Source organism: Biomphalaria glabrata, chromosome 6, assembly GCF_947242115.1.
Source record: "Biomphalaria glabrata chromosome 6, xgBioGlab47.1, whole genome shotgun sequence".
Taxonomy (NCBI): Eukaryota; Metazoa; Mollusca; class Gastropoda; family Planorbidae; genus Biomphalaria; species Biomphalaria glabrata.
In genome coordinates, this window is record NC_074716.1 from 6,880,498 (window position 1) to 6,905,461 (window position 24,964).

At 35.0% G+C, this 24,964-nt stretch overlaps 1 protein-coding gene across 5 annotated transcripts in view; it reads left to right on the forward strand.

The window, feature by feature from the left end:
* Positions 1 to 24,642, forward strand: part of LOC106074910 (CUB and sushi domain-containing protein 3-like) — a 43,715-nt gene extending 19,073 nt beyond the window's left edge. For 4 of the 5 annotated variants that reach the window (XM_056031846.1, XM_056031844.1, XM_056031847.1 and 1 more), the window contains 12 exons: positions 1,816 to 1,942; positions 2,042 to 2,256; positions 2,350 to 2,475; positions 9,533 to 9,659; positions 11,166 to 11,380; positions 11,568 to 11,693; positions 13,015 to 13,293; positions 15,476 to 15,632; positions 16,667 to 16,779; positions 17,780 to 17,855; positions 21,730 to 21,842; positions 23,319 to 24,642. In XM_056031846.1, coding sequence (XP_055887821.1) covers positions 1,816 to 1,942; positions 2,042 to 2,256; positions 2,350 to 2,475; positions 9,533 to 9,659; positions 11,166 to 11,380; positions 11,568 to 11,693; positions 13,015 to 13,293; positions 15,476 to 15,632; positions 16,667 to 16,779; positions 17,780 to 17,855; positions 21,730 to 21,842; positions 23,319 to 23,371 — 1,727 coding nt within the window. In that variant the 3' untranslated portion in view covers positions 23,372 to 24,642. The remainder of the gene's footprint in view (positions 1 to 1,815; positions 1,943 to 2,041; positions 2,257 to 2,349; positions 2,476 to 9,532; positions 9,660 to 11,165; positions 11,381 to 11,567; positions 11,694 to 13,014; positions 13,294 to 15,475; positions 15,633 to 16,666; positions 16,780 to 17,779; positions 17,856 to 21,729; positions 21,843 to 23,318) is intronic. The other variant, XM_056031845.1, reaches the window with a different exon arrangement.
* Positions 24,643 to 24,964: the final 322 nt, after the last annotated feature.

Sequence of the window (24,964 nt, forward strand, 5' to 3'; positions counted from 1 at the left end):
TCCTAGTCGTCTTATTAACCTTTACTCAATCTGATATTTTTCCAGTTAAATAAATTTGGGACTATAACTCACAATTTATGCTTGAATTTTACTGAATGTTATTTATCGAATAATTTTTTTTTCGGCGGCGATCCTCAAAGGCTTAATCTAAATATGTGGGGTATCTGATCTTTTCATGGAACAAATCGGTTTTATTTGCAATGTATTAAATTCATATTAGCATATTTTTCAACATTATTCAAAAGGTACTTTATAATAGGATGAATAATGAGCTTTAGGTCAGGAGAATGCATTTCTTAAGTGAAGAATGCAAGTAAACGCTTTTGCCATCGGACTTCGACCGAACCTCACTGATGAGTAATAAGCTGTAGAAGTCAGGATAATGCGTTTCTGCAGTGAAGAATGCAAGAAAACACTTTTGGCGTCAGGGCTTCTCCCCTAACCCCACTGATGAATAATGAGCTCTAGATGTCAGGAGAATGCGTTTCTGCAGTGAAAAATGCAAGAAAACACTTTTGGCGTCAGGGCTTCTCCCCTAACCCCACTGATGAATAATGAGCTCTAGATGTCAGGAGAATGCGTTTCTGCAGTGAAAAATGCAAGAAAACACTTTTGGCGTCAGGGCTTCTCCCCTAACCCCACTGATGAATAATGAGCTCTAGATGTCAGGAGAATGCGTTTCTGCAGTGAAAAATGCAAGAAAACACTTTTGGCGTCAGGGCTTCTCCCCTAACCCCACTGATGAATAATGAGCTCTAGATGTCAGGAGAATGCGTTTCTGCAGTGAAGAATGCAAGAAAACGCTCCAGACTCCCATGCTTGCAAGAGAAAGGCCTCAACATGACTGGGTTTTTTTTTTCGCCGAAGGCATATATATATTGTTATGACTCTACATTGCGCACTGTCATTTGGCGCGACATTGTGTACCAGAGGACATGATAGAGAACAGAGGAAGGAAGATGGCCGATGATTAGAGATGTAAACAAGAAGGCCTGAGCTGTGATTCTAAGTTTGGCTCTAGTTGTAGTTTATAATTGATTATTAAACGTTCTGTTTTATATCACTTTCGTTGAGGTTAATTGCCAAGTTATAGCAATATATATATATATATATATATATATATATATATATATATATATATATATATATATATATATATATATATATATATATATATATATAATATTTATGTTGTACGCACGTTTATGCATAGGGTTAGGGTTTGGAAAAATATTGCCCCTCATACTCCAAAGTTCTGGATCCGCTAGTGCGTGTAGGTGACTTTTACTTTGTTGACAAGGCTAATAGAACCTACAATAAGATGGTGCGCAAATGGTTAATAAGGTCTATTGATTCCGTATACTTGTTCATATTAGCGAAGAAAGGTTTTTCAGTGCTGCCTTTTGGCGCTCAGTAAACACAACTCTGCCAGTTTTGGGTGTCGAACCTCGAGCCCCCTTCATAGGTAGCCAAGGCAAGCCAAGTTCAAGCACATCTAACCTCGCTTCCTACTAGATAGAGATTGAGAGAGAGAGAGAAGTAAAGAGAAGTAGAGAGAGAGAGAGAAGTAAAGAGAAGTATAGATAGATAGAGAGGGGTGTAGTAGAAGAAGAGACGGAAATAGAAAGAGAGAGGGCCTTTTAAATTCAATGTAACTGATACTAAAACCGATACTAAAATTCACGGCCTTAAAAGTTATTTTTGGGGATCGTTACAAGAAGAAATGTAAATGACGTTCTGTTAATAAACAGCATTTATTTGGAAAAAACTCCGCGTTCGCAGCCGGTTTGAAATACTAGTTTTCTATAACTACAGATTATCAATACGAATTGAGAAGTAGCTCAGGAAGTATTTCCAGCCCTGGATACCCTATCAACTACCCAGATAATTCTAATATCACGTGGCTCATATCAGGAGAGGATGGATATATGGTAATATTAGAGTAAGTAATATACATTTATTGAAAAACTGTCAGAAATAAAATTACATAGTTTTAGGTACAGTATGACAGAAATTAAGTTTTATTTATCATTTTTTACAGCATAAATATTGTAGATATCGAGATCGACTACGATTTTCTATTTATATTTGATGGTCCCACATTTGGGTCTTCACTACTGGCCAACCTGACTGGTAATATTAACTTCACGTCATCACCAAAGAAGATATCATCAAGTACGAACGAACTCTTAGTCTACTTCCGAACTGATAGTGTTAAAACCCGAACTGGCTTTAATGCTTCCTATAATATACAAGGTACGTCACTTTACTGTTAACTTTTCGGTATATTGTACCATGTTAAGCATTTCATGACTTGATTTCTTTTTTACATTATATATTCCGATATAGAACGACTTTTGGGGAGCTTTTGCAGCAGCACCATTGTCTGCAGCTATGGGTTAAACTGCATTGATAGGAAATGTAATTGTTCAACCAACGAGTATTTCGACCCATCCTCGAGAACTTGTATGAACGGTAATTTTTTTTCACATTATCAAAGTTTTGATAAAAGTATATATCTATTTATTTAATTCTCTTAATGGCCCAACCATGCTTTACACTAGCAAAAGTTATGGAAAGATTATTCTTTTAAGACTAAGACTAAGACTGCTTTATTGATCATTACGGAAATTTGTTGTGATTACAAGGACTCGTTTCTCATATAAAGACAACACAACAGAAAAATACACATAAGTACAACAGACAACATAAAGAGTTCATTCAGCGACTACAAACAGGTATCTTGGTGCATTTCATGTTCCCTGATCAGTGCAAGTGGGACTAGAGTTACCCCACGTAACTTTTGCGCTAAAAAAAGAGGGGGGGGGGAGAATAATTGGTCTTCTCTGTTTTCATCCTTCAATAAATAGCAGGAAGTCCCTATGCGAAGTCGATTGCGCAGGGCCCAGTTTGGGTAGAGATACGGATAATAAGTGAAAATTAAGAGTTTTGTGACACATCGTCTTAGCTCACTCAAGGTATCACTCAGGTCCAAGCATTTAATTATTTTATTTACTATACTTATCATTATATATTTCTTAAACTTAGCCCAAAACCCAATACCACCACCCCTCCAATAAAACCCCCTCCATCGGGCACTGATGTCATATTTTCTTTTCCCTCTTAACACATGCCAGACTAGACTCTTGACGGGAATACCCTCCCCCTTGACCAAACTGGTTGAACGTCCGACCAAGGCACGCCCTTTTTCATATTGACGAGGTCAACGTGGAAGAACGGTGCACGGGACCCCCATCCCTTCCTCCATGCCAGCTGTGCTTTCCCCTGCTGACTCCCCCTTCAGGAGCGGCTAATCATTTCAAAGGGCCTACTCACTTCAACGTCTCGGGCAACATCTTCCCGATCAGTTTGCGTTGTTCAGTGTCAAGACGTAATCTTTCTTGCTCTGACCCAGCCCCGATCATCTCCCCTTCACCTTATCTGACTACCTGGTCAGGAACACAAAGGGACGCGGGAGGACAAGTTTCCTGGTCTCACAATTCGCGTCTTTTGCACAATGTTTATCCCCGGGGACTTTTCTCTCGGCGGCGCCAGATTGTCTATATCGCCCACCACTCCTTCCCCACACCCTGTCTAACGTTTATCTGGACATACTTCGTGGTCCACGATCATTTCTTCCTCGGGACCTGACTAAGAGTGGATCATTCTCTCGTCTTTGATATCTACATATTATTATTCCCTTCTCATTTACTGTGGATTGGTGGTATGCAGCTTTGTAAAGTGCTTGAGAACCACTTTACTTAGTTGTGTTTATATATTTATGCATTTATTTACACTATTGTGTGTATATATTTGTGTATTCCTTATGGATAATGTAAGTAAATTAAATTTATCTTCATATTTAATATTATGACATTTGTGGCAAAATATTTAAAGTCCCCCCCCCTTTATTTGGACTAAAATATATTTCATTAACGCTCTTTTGCTATCAGCAATTTATCTCTGATAAATTATCGCTCAATTCCAGCACTTAGCATATTGTTATTCAATAATTCCATGGCAGGGATTTATCTTAACATTTCTATAGCATGTCATATTACCAAGTATAATACATTTCATTCCCTTGCAAGTAACCTTTTAGTTGTCTCTATGTATTATATATTATATCCATATCGCCAAAACATATTACTTTGGTAAAGTCATGTTTACTTACTTTTATTCTAGTTAGAGACTTCGTCCCAGCCATGTTTACATGTGTGAAAGCATGGGAGTGTCAGTGTATCAGTCGTTGATCTTCCCTTTCATCCCTCAGAACAGTGGACAACAAGTGGGAGGAGGCTTCAGACAATGCCAATGACGCGGGAGGACATAATCTAAGTAAGTCCCTTTCATCTCTTTTATCTAAGCAATATTTACCTTTTACCTTTACCTATCCCTTAGTCTCTTAGACCGTTGGGGAAACCAGCTAGTCTTGTCGAAACGTCTTTCTCCATTTCTCCCTGTTTTTTTTTTTTTTGCCTTGGTTTGTGACGCTGTCTTTGAATGTGATACCTAGGATCATTCTGTAGCATCTCAATTCCATTGCTAGAATCATCCTCTCTAGCACTCGCAAGCATATAAAAATGTGGCATGACTAGGGAGCGTATCAGTCTGATTTTGGTGCTGAGGGCTAAGTTGTCTTTCCATATTATTTTAAGTTTTGTAAGGGCTGCTATGGACTTTGTTACTACTTGTTATTTCCTTTTATGGGATTCCCTTTTTTATTGTTATTTCCCTTAACGGGATAAAGTATTTATTTATTAGCTCCCTTTGCTATTTATGGACCTAGCTGAGAGTTTCTGTATTATGTTATCATTCTGAATATGTCCTTCACAGAAATGCATCTACATCCCAGGTGTCATGTCGTTGCAGCTTTTATTCATAGGTAGTCTGCACTTATCAACTCACCACTGATACTAGATTTGCTGATACCTAAGCTCAGCTGAAACATCAGCCCTACTCCTACTTCACCAGCATCCAAACGACAACGCTTGCCAAGATACGTCACTGGCTTCGCTGACAGTAGCCGCAGCTAATCCCTGCCCCTACAGATAGTTGGACTGCCCACGGCCTAGACCCATTCTGCCAACCCACCAGCAGACAGCGTCAGCACCAGCCACACCAGTCTTCTTACGGCAGCACCGGACACTGATAAGCTAAGAAGAAAAGCCTAAGGACACTCGGACCACTTGGCTCTTAACACGACCAATATATTTACTAAATCTCATCCCATACCACTGTAAAGTATTACACCTTTATCTTTTTCTTTTTATAATAAGTCTATATATAGTTTTATATCATTTTGTTGTTGCCTGCCTTTTTAACTCTGTGCCTGTAAGTACTTGTGTGCAAGTGTGGCTCCACAAACTAAAACCCCCATAAACACGCTAAAACGGCCATCTTTTAACTCCACTTGTCACAAGATTGGATTAGAAAATAAATGTGTCTTTGCATTTTATTCATTCTTTACTAGGTACAGAATTACTTTAATAGACTAGCGTGTAGCGAAATCATACAGTATATCATTAATATTATGTTTCCTAAATAAATCAGCTCAGTAGCAAGGATTACCAAATGTTTACATCTTCGAAAATTGTTGACCTCAAGTATATATTCATTAGTTTGAGCGGCGAGCAGCTTCTTTCACTAGATTCCACAATTACGGGTATTGTAAAATTCCCTTTTTCTTTATCGCGCGTAGGATTGGCGTTTTCCATATTGAATGACACCTCAAAATGACAACTTTGTTTTATTTCAGGAGATTTTTATGAGGTTTCAAAAGATTTTAATAATTTCTGGAGATTTCCAGGACAGTTTCGTATATTTTGCAATTTTAGACGATTTCCAGAAGCCTAAGGCTGCCCTGCAAATTAGCGGTGCATACTATGCCGCGGGTCAACTAGCTCGTTTTTAATTGAACTAATTCGATGTTGACAATGAAAGGTTTTTATTATGTCTAATACATTACATACTCATTAAATATTTTTGTTTTGTTTTGTTTCCTTAATTTTAAATCTGCTTATGGTCCTATTTTGTCTAATTTCCTATAATATGCACTGCATACTATTTTATCATAGCCGTCAGTATTTCAAGATGTGACATAATGGAGAAATAACTTTGTTTAGTAATTTTGATTATATGAGTGATTCCCCTTTAGAAGTTTATATAAGGGCATGCAGACCTTGTTTAGTTGCCGCTTGCTCCAGAGTTACCAGCTTGACCACTGGACCTGTGTTGTAAATTGTATTTTTTTTTGTTAGTGGTCGTGTGTCTTGGGGTACTCGGGAGAAGTGTGCCCTGCTCTGGAGATCTTTGGTCTAAGTATATCTTTAGTCAATATTGTATTTTATATAACGTATTAATTAGTAGATATAGCCTCAAATGATTTCCAGGCAATATATTTTTACTTTGATGTTCTGCATCCTGGGGTACTCCCAAACGTGACATATTTTTGTAGCAATTCAACTTGTATTGAATTGAGGAATTCAACTTGTATTGAATCATCAGATAGGCTTTACCGAACGGATGTCTATAGGTGGGATTCTATGAAGCTTGTTGGCTCATAGGTTTCCTTGAAGCTTGTAGGCTCATAGGTTTCCCTGAAGCTTGTAGGCTCATAGGTTTCCCTGAAGCTTGTAGGCTCATAGGTTTCCCTGAAGCTTGTAGGCTCATAGGTTTCCCTGAAGCTTGTAGGCTCATAGGTTTCCCTGAAGCTTGTAGGCTCATAGGTTTCCCTGAAGCTTGTAGGCTCATAGGTTTCCCTGAAGCTTGTAGGCTCATAGGTTTCCCTGAAGCTTGTAGGCTCATAGGTTTCCCTGAAGCTTGTAGTACAGCATGACCCTTTTGTTTTGTTTTTTTTTTGGGCTAAAAGTGGCTGTGTAAGCCTGAAGCCTGCAACAGCTGCAACCTCAGAGTGGCCAAAAGTGGTCATGTGTTGACCTGAGGCCTGTGATCTTCATTTTTCTATACTGATGTGTGATCTGAATATGGCGATAGTGTATATGACTAGGGCGGTGTGCCGTACTATTTTTTGAAGTGTGTAACTTTTATTTTGTGTTGAGAAGACCTTTGAGTTGATGCCTATTTATTTACATAGCTGTAACATATGACTAGGGCGGTGTGCCATACTATTTTGAGTCTATCTTTTGTATTTGTGTGGAGAAGGCCTGTGAGTTGATGGCCATTTATTTACACATTTATTTGACTTTTTTTGTAAATAAACTTTGTATATATGTTTACCTGCGACTTTGTTTAGTCTTGTTTTGCATACATTAGTTTATTTGTCTACCTGGAGGTTATACTTTATAACCTAGGCAGTACAAGTAGGGACCAATGTACATCTGGACGAACGTGCCAGCATACCTTTAACACTGATCTGTTGATATAAAGTACCTAAATCTAGCTATACAAGTCTTATGGGAGCTCGTTATTAACAATAAAGTCACACGGGGACTGTTACTGACGATACATCTCTTAGACTACCTTTAGAGCTCTACCCGCTAATAGGTCATGTGAACTGATCATATTGATTCATGAATCCTCTTTAGGTCACACAAGATTAACTCCTAGCTACATCCTAGTGGTAAAGGAAAAGATGACTTTAAGACACACGATTCTTTAATTTTGAAATTCACGTTTGAATATTCTCGAGATAATATTATGCAAAACTAATGTCTGTATAATATTCGAATTACAAAGTATATCTTGCAAAACCAAAGTTGTGTCAAGTGAATAAAGATTATCTGGCTTGACAATAACAGAGGGCTTACTATAATCATCATTGAAGCAGCTTCTAAGAAAAAAAAATTATGTAAATCCGTAGTTTCCGTTCTGCTATGTTTATGAGTAAAATACATTTTGCAAGCCCCACATCTTTGTATACCCCGCACAGCTTTCATTCGTTTGTAAAAACTTGTATAACCCGCAGGCTATATGTGCGAAAATACGGTAATAACTACAAAAGTATAGAAAAATGTAGACGTTATTTTGGGTTTTTAATAGTTATAGCTGACTAAAGCATTCTTACTTCACAACTAAATGATCCATTTTAACAGACCAACATCTATTATGGAATAACATATCAATACATTCATGCTGTGTTTATTACGTGATTTGTCATAACTACCATATTATAAATGAGCATCACATCGCAATATCTTAAAGTCCGTGTACAGAAAAATGTTCCAAAAATTTTACATTTATGCACTTAAATTTCCCCAACACTTCTGCTATCTAAGAACCAGTGGACTACTCTGGTCAAACTCCGCTACTTATTTTACCTTGATATCTAATTCTTCCTTGACCATTCGACTCCTTTCGTGTTACTTGTTAAAATACTATACAAATTTTATTTTTGCTTATGTCAGCAATAATATATTTTATTCAACCACCATTAATTTCTAACAACTAGAGAGAGAGAGAGGTGTCACAGTGGTGTAAGTTTAATTTAATTTAGTATTTAGACTACTTAAACTACTAATGACGCTGTAGGTCTCGGGGCTAAATTAGCAAGCCGTGGACATGTTCATATATAAGATTTGGGAAACAAAACATAGATAAAAGGAAATATTACTTTAGTTTAATAAAAACATAAAGAGATTAAATATAAGAATTTTTTTTTAATAGGACGGACAGAAAACGGAAAACAATAAAAAGGTTAGGAAAGACACGGTTTTGATAGATTCACACTCTGAACGCCTTAATTAGCGAACAAACACAAGCTTTATATTAAACCTTTGTACGACAAGCCTTATTATTATTATTTCAAAAAGAAAAAAAAACGTAGTCTATGTATAAATCATACATAGAAATAGTACAAAAAAAAGAATTCTGTATTTTCAAAGCATTTTTGTTTTATCTACCGTATGTCAACTTAATATTAATTTGCTATACGTCACATTTTAGTTTTATTGACTCTTCCTTGTAGAAACGGTGTAATGCACACATTGTAAGACAAATTTCCATACGGACAATAAGGTTATTATTATTATTATTATTATTATAAAAAATAGGCCTAATATTTAGAGTCTATTTCATTTTTATTTCCCTGAAGCTTGTAGGCTCATAGGTTTCCCTGAAGCTTGTAGGCTCATAGGTTTCCCTGAAGCTTGTAGGCTCATAGGTTTCCCTGAAGCTTGTAGGCTCATAGGTTTCCCTGAAGCTTGTAGGCTTGTAGAGAAAAAGAAATGAGAGAGAGAGAAAGAGAGAGCAAAGAATGATAATGATTTCGTGAAATAGCGTACACAGTATAGTCTGTAACATTGTCTTTTCTCGACATTAAAAAGACGTCAAATAAACAATTACAATTAATATAATGAAATGGATATTTCTTTTTTTTTTAGGTGACACAATGCAAAAATAAATATATTGTGGAAACCGATACGGGAGGGGAGTTTTTAATTCGGGCCTTCGTTAAATGCCTTAAATTTTCCTTCTGCACTCTAAACTGATGATCCAATGTAATGTTTGCGGTGGCTAATACCCTACACTTCTTGCCTTCTTTAACTTATGGTTTTACTTTATTACACTACAGATACTCAGACTATATTAAGGAATAGCTCAGGCAATATTTCGAGCCCTGGATACCCTGAAGACTATCCTGAAAATTATTACTTCACTAAGCTGATTTCTGGACCAACTGGAAAAATTGTAACTTTAAGGTAAAAACAAGCTAATCTTGCTCAAAACATTAACAAAACAAAATATTAACATTTCTTTAAAGAAACAAAGCTTTATAAATATAAATGCAATATAACTGCACATTTATAACCATATATCCCAATACAGTACTATTTTATTCCTTTTATCTTTAAAAAAAAACAACAACAACTAATTGATTTTCACTAATTAATTAATTAATTGGTAAACCTTTTTGATTGATTCATACTTTGTTAGAGACAACGAATAATTAATAATAGTTTTAATGTCATTCGAGAATCGAAAGTAGGAGAAATAACGTGTACAGCATTTGTACCAAACAGACGGACGGACAGACAGAGTTGACATAAGCGTTATAATAAAACGTTGGAAACAACGATGTGCACAAAATGTTTTTAAATGAGAAGCATTTCCAATAGTCTTTATTTAATTTGTAATTAAACACTACATGTATTAGAGTGTCCAAGAGAGAAATTGTGATGACATATAAGAATATTTAGTAAGGGTTCTAAGCTAGACTTATCTATCATGTATATAAAAGTTGGCTCGTGTGTAATAGGCATAAAACTTAAATTTAAATATAAATAACATGCAAAAATATAAAAATCTTTTTTTTTTTAAAGACAAAGAACTCAGTCTTTCAGACTATATCTACCGATAATGTACAAGTTATTCCCCTTATTTGATATCAAACAAAATAATTAGTTACTGATAATTGATAGAATAATTGAGTGTTTTTATTTATTGATTTATATTTCGTTAGTACAAACAATATTTTTTTAAAGTATCAACTTGATCGGAGAATGCATGAAGGGGAAGTAGCGTTAATTAACAATTATTTAAACGGACTAAACCCAACAAATTTAGCCATAGCTGTGAATACTTAAGTATTGCATCCTATTATTACTTTTAAACAAAAAATTCACTACTAGTAATTCATTGTCTAATCGGTTACTTTTTTATGGTTTCATGTCTTGTCTATGTCAATGAATAACATTACGAAATTTCAGCTTGATCCAAAAATGGGTGTGAGAGAAATATCGTGTACACACTTTTTACCAGACAGACAGGCAGAGTAAATTGATAAAAACTTTTTAAAAATAAACTAAATAAACAAGATAAGTATAATTGTATCAATTGTCTAGACCAGTTGGGAAAAGGGAAATGGGGAAGTAATAATCTGTAAATCTGTGTAAATGTTAATGTGATCACTTTTTAGAATACATTAAAAATAACTTGTTCACTCAGGGGTCAAGCCTGATCATTGGGGCTAATTTAACCTATACCACCACATCTTTAATGTACGATTCATTTTACTTGTTCAAAAGCAAAATAATTAATTAACTCAATTTAAACGTTTTTTAATTGATTATAGTCTTTTCAGGTACATAAATAATTGTACAAAATTTCAACTCGACTCGAAAAGGGGTGTGGGAGAAATATATTGCATTTGTATTTTCAATATTTTCAAATGTGTTTTGAAAACTCAAAAGCTATTTTTTTAACAGTATATATTTTCTAGATACCGAAAGATGCTGTGATTTCCTACAGATCTTTGATGGTCCAACAACACAGTCATCACTTCTGGCCAACCTGTCTGGTAGTGTTGATTACGAATCAGTACCATATACTATAACATCCAGTTCAAATAAAATTTTTGTGTGCTTTAAAACTGATGTAAGCATAAGCGGCGCTGGCTTCTATGCATCCTATAATATTCATGGTACGACACTATAATAATTTTATTTTTTCCCAAATACAATATTTAAGGCATTAAAGATGATTAAACTTGACTTGATAATAATAATATTTTTCTCAAATACTACATATAAGGCATTAAAGATGAATAAACTTGAGTTGATGGAGTATCCCGTTTTTTCCCTTGTTTCTATTATTGCCCCCTGATATAGAGAGGAGATTTGGAGACTTCTGCAACAGTACTTACGTTTGTGAGACCGGGTTTCTCTGCGAGAATGGTAAATGTGGTTGTTCAAGCAATGAATATTTCAATCAAACTTTTAATGCTTGCATTAATGGTAAGTTTGTTTTGTTTTTTTAACTTTGAATTCATTTTGGCACAAGTTCAGTACGTTTTAACATGTAGTAAACTTTCTAAATAAACTATAAATGTTTAGGTTGATGTAAATTGGGTATTATTTTTTTTTATTCATGGTAGAAAGTTAAGGTTTTACAATAACAATCTGTTTCTTACATTTATTGGAGGCGTTGAGGCTGAGTGATAAAACGCTTGGCTTCTATACCCGAGGTCTCGGTTTGTATTCCTGATGAAAACTGGGATTTTTAATTTCGGGATCCTTGGCTGCCTCTGAGTCCACTAATCTCTTATGGGTACCCTACTTAAATTGGGATAAGTAAACGCGGTTGGTCGTTGTGCTGGCCACATGATACCCCTCGTTAACCGTAGGCCATAGAAACAGATGACATTTACATCATCAGCCCTATAGATCGCAAGGTCTGAAAGAGGAAAGGTTACTTTACTTTATTAGTTTCATTTTTCTCTAAATTATGAACAGATCTTCAGGCTTGTTATCTTACGACATGGAAATTTTTTCCTATAGTCGAATGAATGGGTAATATGTACATATTCAAGTGCTGAATAAGAGGGACTAATTGGCTAAGATACGGAACCAAATACATATTAAATATTAACCCTAACAAATCTGAGTCATATACAAAATAAATGAAGCTTGATTTTATAGTACATAAGTGAACCAATAGATTAGAGATTCACACAGTATAAACATATATATATATATATATATATATATATATATATATATATATATATAATCAGAACAACGTCAAGGAGGAAAATTCAGTTGATGAAATATAAATGCATTTTAATAAATACTATAGGCAAAAACAACCCAATAGTTTCAGAGTATTAAACTAAAATTGTATAATAGAGTATATTTTTAAAACATGGAATCTCATAATGTAAAAACAAAAATAATAAAAAATGTTATAGTGATGAATATATTATTTAGAAATCAAATCTTTTCAATAAGTCGCTGAAATTTATTGTAGTAATTAAAAAAAAAATTAATTAGCGGGAGACGCGATGGCTGAGAGGAAAACAAATTAAATACCTGTGAAGACTGGGATTTTAAATTTCGGGATTTTTTGGCACCTCTGAGTTCTGAAATTAACTGGGGAAAAGTAAAGGTGGTTGGGCATTGTGCTGGCCACATAGCACTCGCATTAACCGTGGGCAACAGAAGCAGATGACCTTTACATCCCATTGATCGCATGGCTTGAAAGGGGAACTTTACTTTTTAATTAATTAGCATATAATTATTATTAAATTTATAAGTGTTATAATTATTATGTTTTTAGATCCGGGTCCTCCTAGTCATCTGTTGGAAGAAAAAAGTCAACTGGACAAGTCACCATATATTCTATGGTTTAATAGTTCTGGAGATATCGATGACTTTTACCAGATAATTCTCATGACTAACAGTTCTTATAAACCTATGGTGACAATGAAAAGCAAGACTCCCGAGCTGTGTATTACGTATTTAGCGCCAGACACTGACTACATCTATGAAATTATCGTAATCAATAAATGGGGCATTATTAGTAACTCAACAACTGGAACATTTAGAATAAAGCAAGGTTTGTTGTTTTTTTTTACATTAAATTATTTAACCCTATCTTTTGTAATTTATAAACTACTAGAAATGTGTGTATATGTTAATAACTCTAAAAAAGACATTTTTATTACTCCTAGCAAGGTTATAGAGCCTCTACACAGCAATATACATATTTGAAATGTACTCCCTTTTTAATTCTAAGAAAACGACCGGTATTATAGCCACCCTCCGCAACACGAACCATAATGCCTGTGTAAAAATTCAGTCGGCCATGAAAGTAATACTGCATTGCTTTGCCTCAACTTAAAGCATACCACTTGTCACATTTGACTAGGCAGTTATATAACCAATGATGATACAATACTTTTAATTTCTCTCCAATGTCTCTAGTGTGTTAAACTTAACATCCACATTTTATTTTTCCTTATTCATCTTTCTTTGCAAGGGACGATATTGAAAAAAAAAAGTATAAAAAAAAAAAGAATAATACAATGATCATTAACTCCTCTGAACCCAATAACCTTCAAAATAACTTAAAAAAAATAATTGTAGCATTTAAAAAGAATGTGTTGTCAGTCATTAAGATAGGAAGATCGTATGCCTTACATTTAAGCCTGAAAGGATAATAAAAAGTTGATAAAATAGATTCTTAAAATGTTATGCCCTTTTTCATTCTAGTATGACTAGAATATTAATCGAACCATTTGATTTGGAACAGTTGACGCTAGTGATAAACGCTAAGCTTTGCTTGTAGGAGTAAGTACTCATATAATGCAATTAAAAAAAAAATTGCTTTTTTTTTGAAAGAAGATGATTCAATTATTTTGAATCAATCTTGTAATTAATTTTAATGACACAAATTTAACGAAATACATATAGGTTTATTGTCCCCAAAAAAACGTTTGTTTTATTTGGCATCATCTTTTTGATTGCGATCCGAGAGGACTAATTCTCGTAAGTACGTTATTTGACCAGACTGACAGAAGTATCACATACAATGATTGCATCAAATAATGAAGAGATTAAAGACATGATTAATACAAGTAATGGGCCCCAGGATGATCTGCTAACTAATGTCAAATACGCAAACTTCAACTCAAAGGTCACATTACAAGGTCCTCGGGTCTCGCAGAGACCTTTCTTTAGGAAATAGTACCAGGATAAAGAAGAATAGACAAAGAAAGCGATGGGAAGAAAGCATAAAGGAATGAACGGTCTTACCAATGAGTGTGTTTCTGTCCAAGGCCAAAGACGGAGAGGAATGAAGAAGAAGAATAAACAGATTTTGTCTAACAGACTAAACCTCTAAAGGATAGGTGAAGGTGACAGGGAGACTCTATATAAGGTTTTTAAAACCCAAGCAATTTTTTTTTCCCAAAACAAATCATCCTTTATGAAGCTAATGGCTTTTTCTAAGAGCGATTCGATTATTATTCTGTAACGAATTTACCTATCCAGGCTCTCTGCAAACTGCACCATACACCACCAACTTAAAGAACTTGACAACTCAGGGCTCCAGAGTAACGTAACACTTTAATAGTTGAATAAATCTGAGCCAATACTGTACAATTGGCAACACGTAACACAGACTGTACAAATATTTCTCCGTTAACACCCGTACCGACGTACGGTCTCAACTTCTCATTCCGGGCTTGCACTGGGTTCAACAGTTCAGGACTGACTTCACACACATGACCCGTTGAGTTGGACTCGATCAAGATCAGGACGTCGTTCTTCTTGACTGTACTTGACAGTACTTCGCACTGAACCGTCGTAATGCGCCGTACAGAACCACACCGCTGAACCCCACTGAACCTGTAGTCTACCGGACTGTAGTAAACCGAGCTGTAGTTAACCGTCTTGACTGTGACACCTCCGCATTTTATATAGGGTCCCTAATAGCATTCTAGAACCGGACAGAACGGCGCTAAACATTTCTGGCTGGTATAGGCTTTGTAAAAATGGATTAATTTAATATAGCTTCTGTCTTTAAAAAAAAACAGAAAAAAAAAACATGATCTCTATTTTACATAACAAGTCCCCCAGTAAACATTATTGTGTTGTGTACAGTTAACCATTTTTTCTTCCTAAATGAAACGTTTTCTTTTCAGGAAACATGTTAATGATGTTATTGACTTTAATGGTCATCGAGTCAAAAACATTGTTTAAATTTACTATGTATTTCAATGTTTGCTCTTTTTCAGATAACTCTACACTCAGTAATACATCAACTACAATCAGCCAAATCGACATCATAATTATAACGGTAGCTGCTGTTGGCTGGACATTATTTCTCCTGGCTACCATTGTTATAGTTTATAATTGTTTCAGACATCGTAAAACTGCAACAGAGCTAAACAGGTAGAATTTTACTTAACACCACGTCATCGAAGGACTAAGAGTCAAAATCGGCCAGGGGCATTGTATATAATCCGGCCTACAAATTGTTTATCATACGATGGGCCTCCAATTATAGGTCTATTTGTACACACATTCATAAGTTTGATAATGTAACGATAACTTTACATGCATACAGTGGACTCTACAAATTTATAAGAAATATAATGACCTTATGTCGCTTTTTAATCGCAAAGTGCGCAGGCCCTAAAAAGATGAAGAATAATATAATAGTAGCACTGCCTACCGATGTAGGCTATTAGCCAAAATTATTTTCGAAAACGTGTTTAGATTAAATTAGTATTACACTGTCGAAATGTTTTTTTTAAACGACGCTAAAAGGGTCACTTTTATAAGAGAAGTTTATATAACATTTGAAAAAATTTCATACGTTTGGTAATGGCATTTATGCGGCTCTTTTGGTGGCCCTACTTACCAGGCATTTACCCGAATGATCTTATAGCCAACCCGCCCCAGTACCGCTTGTACTTTTACCTGATTAAAACTTTCTTAACTTATTAGAGAAGTTACTATTTAAATAAAAATGTTTGTGCATGTTGATTAGAGACACTACAAAGTCATTAGCTTTCCAAGTTGATCCAGTCAACCCGTTTCATGAACCCAGTGGAAAAAAATAGCTCTGTCTGCATTAGGTTTTTGGCAAAATATGTAGGTCAATACTGGGTTCTCATAGCCACGTGAAACACTGCAGTCATCGTTAATCTTCGAAATCGAAAGCATTGTCATTATTAGTAAACTTATTTATTATTATATTTTGTTCACTTTATCTTATCTTATCTTAGAAATTAAGATGGTTACTTTAAAAGAGAAGATAACTACGTCTTACGCATTTTATTTGTCAAGTGTGTTATTCCAAGATTGAAATAATAAGATTTACATTCCAATATTACAAAAATATGACATCCTCGGTATGCTTTTGTAAATTCATCACATTTTCTTTTTAGTTTCTAAACATGTATTAAACCAATCATTTTTAGTTCCCAGAAAAAGATTCCAACAAGCAGACCATTACCATCACCACACGTACATGAAGATAATAGGAATGCCTCTACACAATCGCCTAATTGTCATTTACCGAACGAAACTTCAGGTAATTATTGAATATAAAATATGTAGAGACATTCTAGAAACAAATCAATAAATAGATTGATCTATTGTATGTATAAAGAAGAACAATCCAAGTCCAAAACGATCACACTGTAAATGGGACTAATTCAACTTATATCAACTTACACGTCAGGTACAATCTCTTTCGCCTGTTCGAGATGCCAAACAAAATGATTAATTGTCAATAGTTAATTAACTAATGGGTTAAATTTTAAAATTGATTTGTGTGTTGTCAGGTAAAAGAAATAAGTGTGCAACATTTCAGCTTGATCCGAGATTTGGTGTAGGAGTAATAGAGTGTTTTACCGGATGGACAGAGCTGATATAAGCTTTGTAAGGATACACATTTTCGTATGAATCTTTATTAAAGTTAATCTTTTAAGCTTGGCAATTTTGAAAATATTGTTTAATAAATATTTCTAAAGCGTATTGTATGCAAGAAACAAAATATTTCTTGAGTACTGGAAATGTTACAGGATCCCTATTTTATTTAGCAAGAAGATCAGGGTGAGCACTGGAAAGTCCCCAAGCAAGGCCAGGGACAAATCGTCGGCACCTAGAGTTTCCTAGCTTCAGACGGGTGGCTTTTTTTTTCGTAGTGAGAGGAGAACTAAAAGTTTAAAGTAAAAAAAAAATGTATTGGAGGGTTTTCTAGTTATCAGAGCGCACTATTCAAAGTCGCGAATCATATTATGTCTAATATACTACATATATTAAACATAAATGAATAACAGCACCAGGGACCAAGTTTTTAAGAGAGAAAGTAGTGAATTAAAATGCTACGAAAATAAGGGCATGCGCCGACCGAGGCTCGAACCTGTGACACTGGATTCGACACCACCGCCTAGCGATAACGCACCAAGCGAAACTAGGCGATAATATACTAGGAGTCAAATTATTTCTTACGTTTCGCTTGTGAGTCACTAGATTTGGTAATGAATGTGAAGTACATTAAGTAACAAATATTTTCTTTTTTCTTTCAGACCAGACCATCGTCAAACGAACGCTGAGCTCTCATTACAACACATATTCAAAACTTGAGTTCGAAGAGGAAACAAGGTAAGTTCATCTGAGCTCTACTAATGAAAGAATTTAACAGGATATAGAGTCTACGTACTTCTGTGCATTGAATCGTTTGTTTGTTTGCTTGTTTATTTTATTCTGTTAATTTTTTTTTACATGTTTGAATCAGTTATATAGAAGTATTAACCATAGTCTTCTGAAGAATTTGTTTAAATAAAGGTTCGAAAGACAGATACTTAAAGAACGAGTTAGGAGAAGTATTATATTTTTATTAGCAAATTGTATTTTCTTATTGTAAAACATACAAAAATAAAATTTTGTTAAGAGTGAAGATTCGTTCTAGATAGACATATAGACATATTTAGGTAAGGATATAAGTTAATATTGATATTATTAACATGTATATAAATACAATTTGCCTACGTATTAGAACTTCTTTAATGCTTCAAACGTTGATCAAAACACATTCCCCTTCCTAAGACCCTGTCTAAAAATGTACGTGCCCTCTTAACTCAAATTAAATTATACTACACTACACACTTCCTTTCCTATAAATAAATTACTAGCATAAAACAGATTTTGTTTATCTTTGCCTTAAAGCTCAAGTAAATTTATTTAACGCAGTCATTTTTTTTATTTAGTTAAAACAATTTCATTTGAAACTTTCCATTCAAATAGAACAAATATTTTGCATCTTATTGGCTATTGAAACTTCAATGTACATATTGCTGCAGTAAATTAAATACGCAAAATACAAGGTTACAAAAACAGTTTATGTGGAAACACAAACTCAAAATCGGCCCCCGAAGTGGTTTACCCTGGCAGGTAGTAAGGTAGCTTTCAATATTTTCAGAAACAACATCAGAATGAAATTCTATCAAAGACAAATGACAGAGAAAAATGGAGAAAAGAATGGTGTATTTTTATAAAAAAAAACTGCTTGCATAAATGATTAAAAAAAATAGATTTTTCGCTCTCAGAAAAGAAAAAAGTAGCCGTTGCAACAGAACTATGAATGATCTAAAGTATGATGTCCGATTTTCATTAACTTTTCTAGTTTCTGGGATCTAAACGGGACGGACAGATAGACAGGCCACACAAAACTAATAGCGTCTTTTCCCATTTCGGGGTCGCTAATAAAAGCAATACATGTAATGAACAATAATGAACAATAAATGACAATAAATACAGATTATGGTAGTTTAAGTAGTCTACTAAACTCATTCTGCTTGCGTTGCCTCCAGATGATCTTGAAAATCACATTGCAAAAGAGAGTATGCAATACCGAGAACCTTTGCGCGAACGGGTCTTCCTAGCATCCTACCAGTCCTCAGACAACGCCGCCTGCACTTGCTAGCACACGTTCGCCTGGAGAACAACCGCATCCCGAAAGTCACTCTCTACTGGCAACTCGCGCCTGGCTCAAGAAAAATTGGTCGCACCCACCTCCGTTACGTGGATGTAATAAAACGGATCCTCAAAATAATGAGCGTTGATACTGTCCATTGGGAAGACATATCCCTAGAGCGCACTAGATGGAGATAGACGGTGACCAAGAAACCTATTGACAGTGAAAAAAACATGGATTTCAGCTACGGAAAAAAAGCGTGTCATACGGAAAATGGCCGACTTTTCAACGATCAAAGCGAAAACCAACTTAACCTGTGATATTTGTGGACGGCAATGACTCCAAAATATGGCTCTACAACACACTAAAAAGTGTTTGAGATGAACCATGGTCGTTCTACTACTGAAGGAGGCCAACTAGGTTGCCTACTGTCAGTTCTACAACCAGGGTTACAGGTTATACTTAAGAGATGTATTATGTTTCTGGATTTAGAATAGCCCTGAAATCACCATTTCAATGGCATACTTGTAGCAGAAATTGTCAACAACTTTTTTCGCAATTGATGTCATCCCATACACTTAAAATCATTCTTTTTTTTTCCAAATTCCAATGTTTCGGGGTCATTAAAGGGCAGTGCCAAGTATTTTTTTCAAGTATCTGTCTTGTGTCATTACTATCAGCATTAGCTTTAATCATAAAGTTCAATGTCAAAGTTATTTATTTTGAAAAGAGGCTACACTTATCAAAACTGTCTATGTGTGCACTATCTAAGTGTTTTGATAATACGTGGTGTGAGAAAACCATTTTACGCATTTCGAAATAAACAATTTTACTACCTTCCGCAAAAGGGAGAATATTTGTAACAAAACACAATCAGTCATCTGTTTCTTTGGCATACGGTTAACGATGGTGTCTGTCACAAGACGCTAGCAGTGTGCTGGCGCCTGCTTGAACTGGTCGTAGTCTAGGGTGATTCTGGAGGCCCGACTGTTGACGCTGGAACTTTGGTGGCTTTAGCCCTGTTGCGATTTTGGTGTTAGTCTATATAATTAAGATATGAAACTAAACACCGGAATATAGTTAGAAACTATAACTTTAAACTGTAACTTTATTTACACACAACATATAATCTTCCAAATGAAACGTTATATACAGGTACATCAACTACTAAAACTAAACTCAGATCTCTAATGACTATGTCTCTAATCATGAAGTCCTTCTGCTATAGTTTTCTCGTACCAGATTAGGACACGAGCAGAAGCGGGAAATACGACCGTCCGCTCTACAAGACCCACGCCAACTAACTGTCCCTTTTTCAGAGCAAAAAAAAACCCCTCCCACGTGGACTACACCGCAACACAGTGGTTACGTCCCCTTGCATCATCAGTGACGCATAACCTCAGTGGTTACGTCTACATGCATCATCGGTATCTGACCCGTGATGACGTAGGCCGCTCCAACTGCCCCGTTCCCCAGATCACCCCGCCCTCGTTGTAGCCTAGGTACTCTGGTCCCGTGACAACAAAATAAACATTCCAATAATAAAACAAATCTAATTAAAATATATTAAAACATAAATAATGACATTAGATCTAAAATATAAATAACAGTAAACAAACTTAAAACTTTCCACAATAACTAAGGCCATGGTAGTGGACTGCGGTTGTTCTGCTACACACACACAAACGGTTGTGGGCTCACAGCGGTTTGTGACAGTGTCATGTGGCCAGCACAACGACCAACCGCCTTTACCCATTAGAGCTGGATGGACTAAGAAGCGCATGCTGAAGATCACGTAATTAAAAATCCCAGTCCTCACTAGGATTCGAACCCGGGTCCTCCCGTTTCAAACGCCAAGCGCTGTACCGCTAAGCCACTGAGCCTCCTGTGTATATGTAGAGTTTTAATCAAAATAATGTTAGCGAAAAAAAGCCTTGGCGATGTCTTATCACGCTTACATCTGATCTGCAATATTTTAAGCTATTATATTACTGCCTTATACGGCAATCTGAACCGTAAAAATATAAATAAACTTCATATAATTGTAAATGCTGCTGGGAAAGTCATTGAGAAAACACTCACACAAACACACACACAAACAACATATTTTGAGAAACAAAAACAAAAGAAAGTTAAAAAGATTTTAGAAATAAAAATACTCCGAAAGCAAACAAAAAACAAACAAAAAAACAACAACACAAAACCTCTTTTTTTATCCAATGACAATTAAATTATTACATAGAATTCAACTATCTGGTATAAAAAAAATTCACATGCAAATTATAAGTGAGTCTAGGCAGGATTTTAAAAAATTGATGTTAAAATGTTTTGCGTTGGTGTAATTATATAATTTATATTTTAAGTTGAATAAATATAAAAATGTATTCAACACTATGTTTCTTTCATATCTAGCAGGAGAGGCAGTAAGTATATCGTATGAACACCAATCACGGAAACAAAAAGGCTTTAATTATAATACTATCTAAATGACTTTTGTTATCGTTTGTCTATTTAACACTACTTGTATTATTTGAAAGTCTTGTGTTAAACCAATCCTTTCAGTTTCCATGAAACGATTCTAACGTGCAGACCATCATCAGCGCCCGAAATACATGATTATATAACGCTTGTCAATTCAGAATCATTATATCATCATATAGCCATCGAAACTTCAGGTAAATATGTCATTCGCACTCATTTCTAAACTTTAAAAAAATTGAAACTGATGGCTCTTCTATGTATAAAGAAAAAGAAGAATTAATTTAATTACTGCTGAATAGATCACAGTTAGTTCTTAAAGTAAGCAATCACCACAATAGGAAAGAAAAAGTATTTGTTTGGAAAAAAATTAGAATTTATGAGAAACTTTTCAGAGAAGCAATTGAAATGGGTTCTGAAACGAAATGTGTGTGTGTGTGTGTGTCTGAGAGAAAGATTCCGACATTTTAATTATAGTTCTGTAACAAAGCGAAGCAGGCGAATTGAACACAATTTCACTTATAAATAAACGTCTTTTTCAAATATTATTTTCCAAAGACCTTTTTTTTTTGGCGGCGACCCTCAAAGCCTTAATCAAATCAACTTTATTCATCTGATGGGGATCTCTTCTTTTCAAGCAAAACATCGGTTTTAGTTCCAATGTAGTTAGTGCATACAAATTTATAGGTAAAATGTATTTTTTAGTGAAACATTATTCAAAGGTTCTTAAAAATTAAAATTATAATTTTGGACGCTTGAAAAACGGCCAAACATCGACAGAGAGCGTTTAACCATCGTTCTGTTGTCGCATTATGACCAAAAACAGGCCTACTACAAGAGGTCCCGCTGAATATAAAAGTAAATAAAGATAAACATGCGCTAATTGGCCTCGATTGTCGGTCACGGTGTACTCACTGTTTACTTTATTTAAGCTGCCTTTTTAATATGATCAATAATAAGCTTTAGGTGTCAGGAGAATGAGTTTTTGCAGTTATTAATGCAATAATACGCTTGGTGTCGGGACTCCGCCATAGCTCCCATAGAGAAGTGCCACCAACAATTTTTTTTTTTTCTGAAGATTGAGAAACATGACTCTAGTTGTAATAAAGACCCCTTTTTGTTTTTCTCTGATCTCTCTCTCTCTCTCTCTCTTTCTCTCTCTCTCTCTCTCTCTCTCTCACTGGCTATAATTTTCTAGGGTAGCTATTAAATACGAGACGTTTAATGGACCTCATTCACCAATCGTAAACAAGCAACATTTAATCATGTGATCTTATTGATAAAACAACGACAAAACTGTCACGTGACGACCATCATGAATTAAACATTAGATTGTAAATTATATAGAAGAGATAGAGCACCACCTGGCTAAATGTTGTTTGTTTACGATTGGTGAATGAGGTCCATTGGAAAAATGTTTCGCTTAAAATAAACAATCATCTAGGAACATATCAATAGAAGTTGCCCATGGCAATAGTTATTAACAAATATAATTTAGAAGTATACCTCTTTTCTTACAAAAGATTTTCATTTCTTTCCAAAAATACTAAACTATTTCAATTGAAGGGGTAGTTCGAGTGGGAGGTATAAGCGATTATCTTTTTCGCGCAACTGTTTTCGCTACTATTTGTGAAGCACATGAAGCAATATAAATATTTTATTTCTCATACCAGAACAGCGCCAAACAAATTCTCAGCTCTCGTTTCAACACAGACCTCTACTGTAATGTAGAACAAGACAGTGAGTATGTTGATTATGAAGTCTACCAATGATGGAAGAAAAGACTTTAATAACACTATACATTAAATTGTAATCTCATTCATGTACATTTAGGTATGGATATTCAAGTACGACGTTTAGTAACAGATATTAGCCCAGTATTTTGTTAGTGTACCAAAGTGAATTTTGACATTCTTAAGTTAATTATTATTTGAATCTATGTTTTACACTCTGGCATGTGTGAAAATTTTATATATAACTTTCAAGAGATTTTTTTTTATTACTATGTCATGCACTAAAATAAAATGTTACCCTCATTATAAAAACCCTCAGTCCTAGGCAACTTTCAGAAACACAATTTACTTTGACTGAATTATTGTATTTGAAAGATTGACTATTTTAGTACTGAATTTTTTTCTAAACTATTTTTGTGTGCTATATTTTTAACTTTTCTAGCCTTCTATTCAGTTAACTACGTAGATAGGAATTTTGTGTGTGTGTAGAAAGTCATTAGCAATCTTCATGTTGTTAAGATTACTAACTAAATATCTCTGCATGATGGGTTAACACTTTTAAAATAACCGAAATCTTTAAAGTAAAAACATTTTCAACAGCTTAAAAAAAATAGAAAAAAATTAAAGATAATTCAAACTTGAAACTACACTCTTTCATTCAAATGAATACCCTCATACAGTCCTTATGATCTATGGGGCAGACGATGTAAAGGTCATCTGTTTCTGTGGCCTACGGTTAACAAGGATGTCATGTGGCCAGTACAACGACCAACCGCCTTTACTTTTCCCCCAACTAATGTTAAGTACCCATTAGAGCTGGGTGGACTCAGGGGCGCCCAAAGAGCGCGACATTAAAAAATCCTAGTCTTCACTAGGATTCGAACACGGAATCTCCAGTACGGAAGCCGAGCGCTTTATTGCTCAGCCACCGTGACCCACTCTTTCATCTAGTATCCGATATTTACATGCTATTAAAGACAATAAAAAATATGTATAAATTTCATGCAGACACAAGATACTTTTCGTTACCTTATCTTATAAAAGTTCTAATGCAAATAAACTTTACTAATAAACCTTTAAAACTAATATATATATATATATAGTTGTGTTTTGGGGGCGGGGGGATGACAAGTGAGTAATACTATAAATGTGGAATGATTTTATGTTGTATTTCATGTACATGTGTATTTAAAGTGTTATTTAATTATTGATTGCTACCAGATTGTTATGTTAAAGAAACTATTAAAGTAACAGGATCCTTTGATTTTTATTGTTAACATACCTTTCTTTCTACTTATAATATTGTTTTGTATAAACTAGTGATTTAAAAATATATAATATATATAGTATATATATATTATACTGTTATAAACCTGGTGGTGGCACAGATGGGGGTGGTGGTGTGTGTGTGTAGTCAGCCGACGCAAATCGCCCCAGGCCAGCGCTAGATGAGCGGTCAACCGTGACGAGTTACGACGATCGGCCGAGACGAGTATCAACATGATGGTTCGGGAAGGATCGACATCGTGAACCGAGCTCAGGAGTGTCACGAGGGATGTAGTCATCTGACCACCCAGAATGGTCGA